Source organism: Pogoniulus pusillus, chromosome Z, assembly GCF_015220805.1.
Source record: "Pogoniulus pusillus isolate bPogPus1 chromosome Z, bPogPus1.pri, whole genome shotgun sequence".
NCBI lineage: Eukaryota > Metazoa > Chordata > Aves > Piciformes > Lybiidae > Pogoniulus > Pogoniulus pusillus.
The window spans coordinates 44,819,031-44,833,392 of record NC_087309.1 but is presented as its reverse complement, the minus strand read 5'-3'; the positions used below and the strand labels follow the sequence as shown (position 1 = coordinate 44,833,392).

At 41.7% G+C, this 14,362-nt stretch overlaps 1 protein-coding gene across 1 annotated transcript in view; it reads right to left on the bottom strand.

Annotated features, from left to right (window-relative positions):
• Window positions 1-5,032: 5,032 nt before the first annotated feature.
• The window catches only part of ZSWIM6 (zinc finger SWIM-type containing 6), a 127,589-nt gene continuing 118,259 nt past the window's right edge, over window positions 5,033-14,362 (bottom strand). Inside the window, exons 13-14 of the mRNA XM_064139929.1 lie at window positions 8,781-8,862; window positions 5,033-5,907 (exon numbers count right to left, since the gene is read on the bottom strand). Of these exons, the coding sequence (XP_063995999.1) occupies window positions 5,045-5,907; window positions 8,781-8,862 (945 nt within the window). The 3' untranslated portion in view covers window positions 5,033-5,044. The remainder of the gene's footprint in view (window positions 5,908-8,780; window positions 8,863-14,362) is intronic.

Below are 14,362 nucleotides of genomic sequence, written 5' to 3'. Positions count from 1 at the left end.
GAAAGAAAGTGTGTCCTTCTTACCGGTGGGAACTGCCATGGTACAGACTTTGTTGATCACGTCCTGAGGAATGTGACGGCGACCATCCTGCCACTGCACTCCCAGAAACTGAATTTCTCTGGCAGATCCTTTGACCTTGTCTCTCTTAATGGCAAAACCTGCTTGCAACAGAATGTCAATGATTTTGTTACCTTTCTCGAAGACTTCCTCAGCAGTTTGGCCCCACACAATGATGTCGTCGATGTACTGGATGTGCTCTGGAGCTTTACCTTTCTCCAGTGCATTGTGGATGACTGAGTGACAGATGGTTGAGCTGTGTTTCCACCCCTGAGGCAAACGATTGAACTGGTACTGGATTCCTCTCCAGGTGAATGCAAACTGAGGCCTGCACTCCTTTGCTATGGGAATAGAGAAGAAAGCATTAGCAATGTCTATGGTTGCATACCATTTAGCCTCCTTCGATTCCAGCTCGTACTGGAGTTCCAGCATGTTTGGCACAGCTGCACTCATGGGTGGCGTCACCTCATTGAGGGCACGAAAATCAACTGTGAGTCTCCAATCGCCATTCAGTTTATGCACAGGCCAGATGGGACTGTTGAAAGGTGAATGAGCTTTCTCGATGACAGCCTGACTCTCCAGTTGACGAATCAGCTGATGAATGGGCAACAAAGAGCCACAGTTAGTTCTATACTGCCTGTGGTGGACAGTTTGAGTAGCAATTGGCACTTCCAGATCCTCTATGTCATGATGTCCCACAGCTGCAGATTCATCTGAGAGTTCAGGTCTAATGGACAATTTCAATTTACCATCCTCAATCTCTACAGATGCTATTCCAAAAACCCATTTATGGCCCATAGGATCTTGAAAAAAACTTGCCTCAAAAAGTCAATTCCCAGAATGCAAGGCACATCAGGACCAGTTACAATAGTACGTTTCTTCCACTCCTTACCAGTTAAAATAAATTCAGCCTGCAACTTAGTTAACTCTTGGCATTCATCAGTGATTCCAGAAATAGTGATAGACTCTGTCCCTCTGCAGTTTAAACTGCCAGGCCACCTAATGAGTGAAGCTTTATATTTACAGCTTAGCAGGATATACAAGCAGATATTTACAGTATATACAGTTGTATACAGAAATATACAAGTTAAAAGGTAATATGGAAACACAACACCCCCCCCAGAAATCTGAGTCGCCAGGAGGGGCTCCCAACTGCCCTTCTACCTTCTCCCATCCCTCTCTAGCTTACCCCAGATGTTGCCTTGTGCTTAAGGAAGATTGAAGGGTGAGCTAGGGGGGTTAGGAAGCAAAGTGGATTAATCAGCGAGATGGCAGGTTAGGTTAGAGAGAAAAAAATGCAGCCCACAGCCCAGACAGAGAGCAACTCCCTTATCTAAGTTTGGATTCTTTCTCTTATATATCTCAGCCAGCCTATGATTGAAGTAGACATCACTACTGTTTTCCTTTCACAGCCTGTAATCTAGTTCTTCTCATCAAAACATTCTAGCTAGCTTCAAACTAGCACAGAGGGGAGGACATCCTATAATTGCATTGGTTCTGTTACCTGTATTTTGAGTCTCTGGGAAATTTAAACTAGAAGCAAGACAGGTAAGGAAAAGTTTGTCACATCATTGAAGATTTCACTCAATTCACCAAAGGAATGAAATACTTAGCTTCCATCACTATTGAATATCAGTCCTGGATTTTAAGAGTGCTCTAATTTAAAGGGCTGTTGTGAAGCACCTGAACACTTGGAAAGAGTGATAGCAGAGGTGTTCAGTTGTTTATCTCAAAGAGAAGGTAAGGAATTTGGGACACTGTATTTTAACTATGCTTCCTTGTACTTGAGTTTCAGAGTTTTGTCAATATTTGATTGTTAAATATTTGATTTGGTTTTGTTTTCACCAAACAAGCCCTCACACTTGTTTTGGTGGAATCTTGTTTCTAGCTTCTTTCTGCCTCCATGAAACAAGAGCAGTACCTATCCAAGCATGTTTGCTAGACAGACTGGCCAAGCACCTGTTGGTCCTCGAGAGCTTTTAACATAGCAGCAACTGCTGAGTTAAAAGTTCATTTAAGTGCAGCATCATTATAGACACAGAAGAGATTTTCTTTTAGTCATGAAAAGAAGCCAAGTAAACCTCCACCAGTTCTGGAAGAAGAAGCCACTGTGCTCATCAAAGGCAGGTGGCATCCACCAAGAATGCATTTACTTCTGAAGCTTGGTCTTCAAATACACTTCAGTTTTGCAATTGATATAACCCACAATATTCTTAATACAGAACTACTAGTAATGGCAAAACCCCACAACAAGTGACTATCTCCCCACCCCCCATGGGGAGTATCCTTCTTCTTCCCGATTGTCTGTAGCAGAAAATTTATCTAGGGCAAAGTAATGAGAATTTGATACTTGGAAGGGATAGATGTCACCAAAACTACAGAAAGTTAGTACTGTTAGGACAACTCCAGTGTTAGCAGGGTTGGTAAAAAGTTGTATGGCACATGACAAGTTGTACAAAGATTCAGACCTTTTCCTCCTTTATCTTCCAGTCACCCAAGCCTCACTGTTAGAAGTCATCATTATACTGGCATCTTCAATTCTTGCTCACTGCATGCTAGTTCTTTTTTCAGCTGAAGAAGCTAAAAAAAAAACAGAAAGTGAAGGTGTTCAGATCAGCATCATGTAACATTCCAAATACAACAGAAGATGTTGACAAGGCAGCTGCTCTTCAGCTTTCAACTATGCCATTTACCATTATTCACCAAGAGCTGGAAACCTTACACAGAGCAAGGGCTCAGAAAAAGCAGAAATGTTGGCTGTCAGCTGGTGAGCAAGAAATCCATGATGGGTGGAGCATGCTGTGTGGCTTAAAATACACAAAATACTTCAGAAAAGCCAACCCAATAACAGTAAGAACTGTTCATGTATGTATTTGAGCATGTCTCAATTCTCATGGTGACTCAATCCTTTGAGTTGAAACATACTTCCTACACTCTACCATCCTATCAAGGCACTATGTCAAGACTTAATCTTTGTTGTACAGACCATCTTTAAACACAGGCAGCATTCAATGCCTTCCTCTGATGCAGTTCTTCTTCCACCAGAAGTTGTGACCACTACCATTCCTCGGCAGATTTTTGAGGCGTAAACCATTTCCTTCCTGGTCTTGGTGGTCATACTGCTTACCACCATAACATACCAAAGTTGCAAGCTGGTCACTAACAATCCATGCCCTACCCATACACAACTGAACTCCAGTAAGAGACACCATAAAGGAGGCAGAATCAACTTTCAAAAAACTAATTTTAATCAAAACAAAAAAAAAATTGTTGATCATTAACAAGTTTATAAAACAGTGATTTAGTTACATAAATAAATTGATATCAGTGTATCAAATCTTAATTACTTTCAACTTCATGAGCATGTTTACATGGGTGATGAAGTACAACCTTTTTACCTAATATAATAAATAAAATGGAGAGCATGAAATAGTTTTTCTAAACAAAAATACCTACAAACATACTTCTAGCATGTTCTCTAATGAAGGGAACAAGAGACACTGGACAACTTTTTGCACCAAAACATAAAAACTGCTTTAAAAAGCACAAGGATACAGAACCATCAGCTAAAGTAAAGACACTATACTGTAACCAAAGTAGGTATTTAATAATATAATGAACAGTTTGGTAGTTAGATCTCCAGTTTGGTTATTTTAAAGCATTAAGACAAGGCAAGATAGAAGGCTGCTTTTGTTTGAGTAATTCTAGAGAAAATAAAATATATTAAAAAAACAAACTGAAAAGTAGAACAGTCATACCTACACAACTTTCTGTCCTGCACAAAGTCAAAATACCTATGCAGAATATATATATATAATATATATATATGTTATTTGTGCACAAAGGTTAGCTTATTATTAGCTCACTGCAAAGGCGTAATCTATCATGTCAATCGTTTTGGAAAACATTTTGTGGTTTGTGTCAAAAAGGATATTTCTTTAAGTCTTCTAGGCTAGGAGGCACGAACCCCAGTTCTGGCATACTGTATTCTTAATGCTAAGGCTTGCTGCTCTGGCTGTGTGTTTTTTTGTTGTCCCTCTTTACTATAGTGCCTGTTACAAGCATGTGTGTATGTGTGCATACATATATCTGTATACACGGGTTGTATAAATATATATATATAAAATTTCCCCAATAGGTATCAGTCCAACCATGCTATCCAAAAGGTGGCTCTGCATAGATGCCCAGCATATAGTTCACCACCTGAGCCAACCCTGAAGCAAGGCGCACTTTAGTCCTTCCGATAGGTTTACTTTTTTCTGTTTAAAACCAAGCTACTGCAGCTTCAAGTATTTTGCATTACATAGATTTTTTTTATAAATTAGTTAATGTTATATTTTTCAATATTCAGACATATACTATAATATATATACAGTACAATAAATGCTCTCATTCTTTTTTTAATTTTTTTTTTTTGATAAATCCCTGAGAATGTATGTTGACAGTCGCTAAGTTTCCACATGCACAAGCATTGTGTGCCATGCTTCTGGATGAACAGCACTGCAAAGCCACGTGGTCAGCCTTTTCACTATTAGTATTTCATTTGTTGGTTTGTTTAAATACACTGAAATGTAAGGATGAGTTACAAAGGAGTAAAGCTGAATCCATTAGAGGTACTTATCACAGGATGGAGGTGTTTTGTTTGGTTTTTAAAGCCATTGCAATATATGTTTGTTTTTGAGGCTGTGAACATATACAGAAAGAATAGGAGAGTGATGTGGGCTTTTGCCACTTGACAACATATACTCAGTGTAAACCAAACCTTTTTTAACCTCTCTCTCATACAAAACAGGAAAAAAAGGGGGGGGAAAAATTAAACACACAAACTTTCACAACATGACAGTTTAGTTTGCAAACTCAACAAAACTATACACATATAATACCGGTGTGGCTCTGTTTCTTTAAGTTAAAAAGGATACAAAGGCAGGCTCAAGTAAAAACAAACCCCCCCTCCCCCCTTCCCCATATCCCCTCATCCACATTGTTATTAACCAAACCGCTCACGAACCAGCATCATCAGTTTCTTTTTGCCTTTATAGATTTGTTTCAGGTTATCAATGAACTGTGTAAACTGGATGTGACCGTCATGAGCCATTAAGAAGGTCTCTCGGGCCTTGCTGAGGAACTCTATAAACTCACTATAGTGTCGCGGACTGATGTGAGTAAGACGTGAATGAGTTGTATTAATGTATGCTCCAATTGTGGCATCTAAGAGTTGCCGTAAAGGGGCTTTGTCCAGTGACATGAGCTTACTGGAGTTCCTCCTTCCATGAAGTCCCACCATGCCGGGAGTGGTCAAAGTACACCTACGCAAAATGTCTGAAAGTACTGTTGCACATTTGACACTTTTGACCACCAGAGGTATTATAGCTGCTAGCTCATTTTTCCCAAGGGAGTGGCTGAGCGCACATGCCCACAGAACGTCATTAATGGCTGGGTGTGTGTCCTGATTGTAACTCAGGTTGAGATGTGTCATAGCCAAAGTGGCCAGCTTGTAGGCTCGCATGGGGTAACCACGGTGCTCCATGTATCGTGCTATTGTAAAAAGCTGCGAGTAGCTCATGCCGGTTGTAGCAGCATCTAGAACGATTTGGTACGCAGTCTCAAAAGTTATGTGATCCTTTTCACATAAAGTTAGTGCAGAGAGGGCACAGTTTTGAGGATCCTTCATGGCACACTGTAAAGCAAGCGTCCTAGCACTGCCAGCCAACTTCTCCTGCTGGTGGCAGTCCAGATGCAGACGGACGATGGTGCTGTTGGACATCACTGTTGTAGCAACAATACTAGTGGCTTCTGTTGGAGTGAAAAGTGTAAACCAGTTTTGCATTATACTATCCAGTGCATAAACACCTGCAGAGAGAAAGGAAAAATTAGCCACAGCTGGTAAAATCTAGCAGATACAAATGCTCAGCGAGACACTATATTTGCCACAAAGTCTAAGAGGTTGCTAGTACATCCAAGAGGATGCTCTTCAGCAGGAAAGGCAAAACCAGACAGCATGGTGGCAAAGGACCATAAAATAAAGGCTACTGCATTAATTCTACAGCAATCTTGAAATGCAGAGAATAACCAAGAAAGCTTACAAGATAAGCTTTAATCTCCTTGTGTGACAACCAAGCTATTTTACTTGTTATTTAAGATATTTTGGATAATAAGTTCTGACTCATTTGATTTCATCACATCACTCAAAAGCAGTTCTCAGACTGAACTCTTCTAAAAGGCAATTTTAATTGCATTTGTCACTGTGCATCTCTAGGCGCAGCACATACACAAAAGAATGTGAAATTATGATAAATAGTTTTATTAATAGAGCACCAGGGCAAACATTAGCAGAACACAGTAAGAAGATCTTAATAAAAATAAGAAAATCCTAACTCATACCTACTCACAGGGTTTTCAAATCTGTATGTACCTAAACATCAAGATCCTCATTACGGAAATACTCTGAGCAATGTGAACTACAGAACACTATCTGAAACAGGTATTTTTCTTAGCATCACTTCATTTTGGCTGTGTGTGTTTCACAGGAGGAAGGAGAGTGAAACAGTGACTAATGGGTTCCATAAATTAAACTCCATAGACAACAAGAGTGTCTTAGAATCATAGAATCAACCAGGTTGGAAGAGACCTCCAAGATCATCCAGTCCAACCTATCCCCCAGCCCTAGCCAGTCAACTAGACCATGGCTCTAAGTGCCTCATCCAGGCTTTTCTTGAAGACCCCCAGGGACGGTGCCTCCACCACCTCCCTGGGCAGCCCATTCCAATGGGAAATCACTCTCTCTGTCAAGAACTTCTTCCTAATATCCAGCCTATACCTACCCTGGCACAACTTGAGACTGTGTCCCCTTGTTGTATTGCTGGTTACCTGGGAGAAGAGGCCACCCCCCACCTGGCTACAATGCCCCTTCAGGTAGTTGTAGACAGTAATAAGATCACCCCTGAGCCTCCTCTTCTCCAGGCTAAACAGGCCCAGTTCCCTCAACCTCTCCTCATAGGATTTGTGCTCCAGGCCCCTCACCAGCTTCGTTGCCCTTCTCTGGACATGTTCCAGCACCTCAACATCCTTCTTGAATTGAGGGGCCCAGAACTGGACACAGTACTCAAGGTGTGGCCTGACCAGTGCTGAGTACAGGGGAAGAATAACTTCCCTTGTGAGCCCTTCTGTGAACCCATCTAAACAGTAACCAGCAGTCCTTGTTTTATCTGTAGGGCTCTCCTTTACTCATGTGCAACCATTAGCATAGCTAGAGAACACCAGAACTTTATTCAAATAAACAGATTCCTTGCTTTATCAACTTAATTAAGTCTCAAGAGTCCTTTGCAAGACATTATGTGGTACTCCTGTCAGAACATGGAAACTAAGTCAAAGCCATACTAAACCCAGTATTTTACTTACAAATATGTAACTGCACAAAAAAATATTGAGGCACTAATATCCATGAGATAACCCCAGCAATAATTATCATAGCAAAGATACAAAAGCAATAAAAGAAGAGCACTGCATGAAAATTTTCAGACTGAAACCACTTTCTGGCTGAGGGCATGCAATAGCAAACTGTATTTTTCTGTGCTACTGACAACATTAATTTCCCAGTTAAGCATAAAGCAACAAATAAACTAATCCAGAAAAGAAGCAGCAGAAAAACTCTAGTTCTGAACCTCAAGAAGCATTTATATGACACAATCCATCTCAGATGTATAAAAAAGGAATAAACACAGCAGGAAAACATGCTTTCCAGAGATACCTTTAGTCACATTTAAAACTGCTCCTTTATAGTAAGTAATTACATTTTCCCCATTATCACAGCTCTTTATTTACTCATTACAGCTGCATTTTTACTCATACAGAGTATTTTTAATACACTCATCTTCACTTTCAGATTCTGTATCCTCATCTTGCGGATAGTAAACTGGAATACAGAGGCTAAGGGATACTTCACCAAGACACACAATAAATTTACAGCAAAGCAGAGAAATGAACACAACATCCTGCTGAGTGCACTGTTCTCCCACCGTTGTCCCTTAAGTACAAGGCTGGTTCTGCTACCACCTTATTTTCACCTTACCCTGTTAACGGTGGGTGTGCCAGTACTTGGCTTGCCTCCTTATGCAGACATGAGGCTTGCCCAGTGTCATAGCCACATAACAAAATGTGTTACAGGCTATGCTTGAATTTACACAGCGGTTTAAAAAAGACCCTAACAACAAGAGTCTCTTTATGAGATCCTGTCTGAAACAAAGTAGGAGGCATCCTTAGCATTTCTTTCACCTGCTTTCTGATTCTTCTTGCCACAGCTGAGGAGATAGTTCTCGCATTGCCTTTCAGAGCACAACCCTTTAGAGCTCTCACATTGCCTTTCAGAGCACAACTCTTCAGAGCAAGCAAAGTTGTTGCACAGTGCAACAGCTCAGAATCATGATCCTTTTCTCCACTGCAGTCTCAAACTCCAGCCCATCATGTCGGTAACTAAAAGGAAAAATGGGGTATTTTCCACAGATTATGCCCACTCCCATTTTGTGGTGGAAAGAAGTCACACTGCATTACCCATCATCTGATTTGGTCTATGCCTAAAACCCCCACTCATCACTGCCAGAGTGCCTTCTCATCAAATGAGTTTTATAGATGAATGCAAAGTGGGTGACATTTGCAGAACTTGGATGATAACAAGCAAGATCAAGCTTTCTAAAATTAGTTGACAGCTGAAGCATCTTTGAACATACCTACTTCTGTTGCACACGTTACCAACCACCTCACCATTTCCCGCCGTCGCCAATTCAGTGTTGACAGCGTCATTCGCATCACCTTAAACCACACAAAATACAAATTAAACTTATTGCAAACCAAGGCAATATGCAACAATTTGAAGTTACTCAAATACATTTGGTAACCTCCTGCCATTATCTCACCAACATCTCCACCATTATCTCTTTTTTTAGCTGATAGATCCAAAGACTTGAAAAAGCACTGCTCAGCTATCTTAAAATGGCACGCAGAGAGTAATTTCAATTCTTTCAAGGCTAGAGCATAGACTGTTTTATTTCTGGGGAATCAACAAAAACATCCCACAAAAAGTTCCTCCAAATAACAAAAATAGCCCAATCAATTAGCCATTAGTCAAACAAAATTACATTGAATCATATTCCCTCCATCCATGCACATCAGTCATTCAAGAGGAAATGTGTCCTGCCCTAGGTGGTCCTGCCTTGGCCAGGGATTTGGATTCTATCATCTCTGGAGATCCCTTCCAATCCCTCTACTATTCGACAATGCCATGATTCTTGTCAAACAATGTAACTGTAATTTTTTACTTATTTGCATTTATTTTAATTGACTTCAGCAATGCAGACAGGAGATGGTGTACTGAGATGTGACTGACTGTTTTTTCTGTAAAGATGAAATTCAATTCAAGATATATCCAGATATTACCAAGAAGTCTACAGCAATGATTTCTCTCTCCAAACAAGAAGTCCTCGCAAAGAAGTTATATGACAAAACCACGAGAAAATCCTAGAAAAAGAACTTTGAGTTCTCATTATAGTGCCCATATTTATATCACTTGCACTGTCTGTCTGTGTTGGTTCTCAGAACAAAACTGCATGGAAATTACATGTAAAGCTTGCTTCAGCTACCCAGACTTCATAGATACCTCGATGAAGGACACAAGTCATTCTCCTCTTACCATACTATGTATTACTATTTGTACCAATTAAAAAAAGAACATAGTAGGTCAATCATGGAGTTCTCAGTAGTGATTTTCACACATAAAGCTCAACATCAGTGCTTATGAATAGCTTGGAAGTCAGCAGCATTTGTAGAAGAGTTCCCAGTCCACATTGCCACTCAATTCTAAAGTGAAAAGATTGCTGTGGAGCACAAATGCACAGACGACCTTTAAGTCTAGAAATAAGCAACCATGAGTGGTTCTAAGTCAGCCTCTAAACATTCACACTTTGAGGCCCTGGTAACTGGTTGTACATCAGCCAAAGTTTGAGCATAAGGCCAGCTTTGCTGTCCTCAGACATCATGCTATCATTTTAATTAAACAGTAACCTAAATGATAGATTGGAGAATAGAATTTTGGAAGAAAGGAAACTGATTTGTGAGGAGCAACCCAACCCATTATGAAAATACAGCTAAGGTAAATTGTGTAATTAGCCTTTGCTTTAAGTGGTTTTGGAAGAAAAACAGGCAGTCCCAATGCTTTGGTGTGCAGTTATCTGTTCTATTCCGTCCATCAAAGGGAAGGAGTTCAGAGGGCTTGCTGTATTGATGTACACAAATTGAAGGCTAAAATTCTTACACTATCCACAATGAACTTGTAAACTTCCCCCAAGTAGAATGAATCCAAGAGAGAATACAGGATTACTGACTAAATTCTGCTACTAGTAGGAGGTAGGGAGAAAAAAAAAGTAAGTGCGAGAGCTGACTACTTTGCTAACTTCCATCAGTACCATGGTGTGTAGTGGATCAGCTTTCACAACAGCCTTCAGCATATACAGTAGGCATAATAATAGTGCCTGCATAGACAGTTCTGACATGAAAGCAAAAAATCAATACTGTATCTAGGTTTTGACAAGCTATGCTGGAATTAACTTCCTTTCATTTGATTAAACTGACAAGCTGAGAAAAGCAAGCAAGAAGTCCTTTACTGACAAGGAATTCAAATTATGTATCGGTGTCCTACCAAGGAGGAACATTCCTGAGCTAGCCCTTCTTGAAAGGGAGCTCCACATCTCTCCAAGATCTATGCTATCAATTGATGACAGCTTCTCAGTTTCTCAACAAGTCATGAAGCCTGACAATTATGATAGGCTGCTGGGAATTACATAGCTGATCTGAAAATCAGTATCTGTTCCCCACAGAATAACCTTGTCTTTGTCTTGATCTTTTTAAGTATTTATTGTAGAGAAAGAGAAGATCTTACCACTCCTAAGAGGTACAAGAAATGGCCAACCAATCATTACAGAATCACGGAATCACAGAACTTTAGAAGTTGGAAGGGACCTCCAGAGATCATTGAGTCCAACCTTCCTGCCAAGGCAGGATCCCCTAGAGTAGTTCACTCAGAAATGCATCCAGGTGGGTTTTGAAAGAATCCAGAGAAGGAAACTCCACAACCTCTCTGGGCAGCCTGTTCCAGTGCTGTGCCACCCTTAGTGTCAAGAAGTTTGTCCTCATATTGAGGTGAAACGTTCTATGTTCCAATTTGCAGCCATTTGTCAGAGTGTTACTGCTGCTGACCAGCCAAAAGAGATTGGCTTCATCAACTTGACACCCACCCTTCACATATTTGTATCTATTGATAAGATTTCCTCTCACTCTTCTCCAGACAAAGAATCATAGAATGGCTTGGTTTAGAAGGGACCTTAAAGATCATCTATTTTCAGCTCACCTGCCATATGTACTCACTTTTAACTAGACGAGGTCGCCTAAAGATGCATCCCACCTGGCCTTGATCACTTTTGGGAAGGAGGCATCCACAACTCCCTGGGCAACCTGTTCCAGTATCTCACTACCCTCCATGTAAAGACTTTCTTCCCACATCTAGTCTAAATCTTCCCTTTTCCAAGGAGCTCGTTCCCCAGTGTGAAATCTTTGTCATGCACACAAGAAAGAAGGCCTACTTACTTATGTATTCCTTTGCACGTTTTGGTGGGGGAAAGGACACCAATTGGAAGATACACTTTGGGTGATTACCCATACTAACTGGCTCAGGAGTTCTGCTAGCAGTATCTGTTTGCATGTGTGTGGCCATACTTATTTGCACTGCTGTAGTATATAACAGGCAAACAGAGGAACAGAAGCCCATCGAGTACCTGCAGATCTTGCAGTATTTGTGCCACTAAGGTTCTGAAGGACAGACTACACCTGACACATTCCATGCCACTTCAGCTGTGCCGATGAACTCTTTCCACAGCCAGTTTATAAACCTTCCCTCTGCTAAGTCACATAACACATACTGCCATTGAAAATGAGGAGAAAGAACCCAGGATGGCCAAGGGATCAGGCCCAGCCAGCATGGGTTTAGGAAGGGCAGGTCCTGCCTCACCAACCTGATCTCCTTTTATGATCAGGTTACCTGCCTGGTGAATGTGGGGTAGGCTGTGGATGTAGTCTACCTGGACTTCAGCAAAGCCTTTGACACTGTCTGTCACAAGAAGCTCCTAGCCAAGCTGGCAGCTCATGGTTTGGACAGATTCACTCTGTGCTGGATCAAGAACTGGCTGGATGGCCAAGCCCAGAGAGTGGTGGTGAATGGTGCCACATCCAGTTGGCAGCCAGTCACTAGTGGTGTTTCCCAGGGATCAGTGCTGGGCCCAGTCCTGTTCAACATCTTTATTCATGATCTGGACATGGAGATTGAGTCCAGCATCAGTAAGTTTGCAGATGACACCAAGCTGGGAGTAGGTGTTGATCTGTTGGAAGGTAGGAGAGCCCTGCAGAGGGACCTGGACAGGCTGGATGGGTGGGCAGAGGCCAATGGGATGAGATTTAACAAGGCCAAGTGCAGGGTTCTGCACTTTGGCCACAACAACCCCAAGCAGCACTACAGGCTGGGGACAGAGTGACTGGAGAGAAGCAAGGCAGAAGGGGACCTGGGAGTACTGGTAGATAGTAGGCTGAAGATAAGGCAGCAGTGTGCCCAGGTGGCCAGGAGAGCCAATGGCATCCTGGCCTGCATCAGGAACAGTGTGGCCAGTAGGACAAGGGAGGTTATTCTTCCCCTGTACTCAGCACTGCTCAGGCCACACCTTGAGTGCTGTGTCCAGTTCTGGGTTCCTCAATTCAAGAGAGATGTTGAGGTGCTGGACCATGTCCAGAGAAGGGCAACAAATCTGGTGAGGGGCCCGGAACACAAATCCTATGAGGAGAGGTTGAGGGAGCTGGGGTTGTTTAGCCTGGAGAAGAGGAGGCTCAGGGGTGACCTCATTGCTGTCTACTACTACCTGAAGAGAGGTTGTAGAAACGTGGGGGTCAGTCCTTTCTCCCAGGCAACCAGCAACAGAACAAGGGGACACAGTCTCAAGTTGTGGCAGGGGAGGCATAGTCTGGATGTTAGGAGGAAGTTCTTGCCAGAGAGAGTGATTGCATTGGAATGGGCTGCCCAGGGAGGTGGTGGAGTCACTGTCCCTGGAGGTGTTCAAGGAAAGACTGGATGAGGCACTTAGTGCCATGGTCTAGTTGATTGGACAGGGCTGGGTGCTAGGTTGGGCTGGATGATACTGGAGGTCTCTTCCAACCTGGTTGATTCTCTGATTCTATGATGATTCTATGTTAGTCCCACATGTAGAAAAATAGAAAAGGCTTTTCTGCCACAGAAATCCAACTGACAGAGTTGTGGAATTGTTGGTATCATCTCTGAAGCCTAAACATGACAACTTGTTGCTGTAGCTGAGGCAAAGCAGTGTACCCGTGAGAACACTGCTGTTTAGTTTACCACATGAGGGGAGAAAGCTTTTTAGAACATAAATGTTGTAAGTACTAGTCAGATAGTAAATACAGACAGGCACTCTAATTGCCATTAAGTCTGGGGACAGGGAAGGGGGAAGCATTTGTAGGTCACAACAGAATGTTGATACTAAGTTTCTTCCAAGAAAAGCATTACTGTAGAAATCCACATAGCCATGACTTACTACCAGAAAAGCAATCTTTAAATCTCTTACAACTCCTTTGTAAGCTTGAGACAGAACAGTGGACAAGTTCTACACCAGTGTGTGTCAAGCCCTAGGACTGTGAAGAAGGTATGGGTTCATGTTACTTCTTTCACTTGATCTCACTGAAGTCACTCTGAGGACACTATCAATCACAGAAGGGTATCCCACAAACAGTGATACTCAAAGTGTGCTGTTGCCAGCGTATGATGAATGCTTAAGGTGACAAGAGGTTGACCATAAGGATCTTTCTCCCACCTAAGCAAACATTTCAGGAAAAATATACCAACAAGTGAAAAAAGAAGCAGATTTCTACAGTAGCCTCAGGAATATGAACCTCAGTTCTCCTCTGATCTTTGCATGTTTCTTTTTAATTGCATGAAGAGGGATGAAGAAATTACTTTTTATTGAAACAAACTGTGTAAACTTCAAGATTGCCTGTGTCAGGCAATATTACTTCAGACACCTAAAACTTAGCTGTCTCCTCTTAGCTTGTAAAATCTCTCTCTAGAGCCTGAAAACTGATCATAGAATCCTAGAGTTCTTGTACACTTCAAGCTGAGCATACTGAATCCTACTTTTCTCACAGCTTGTGAAGTACAGGATTCTGATGAAGGAAGCTAAGAAGAGGGCTGTATTAGCATGGTTCA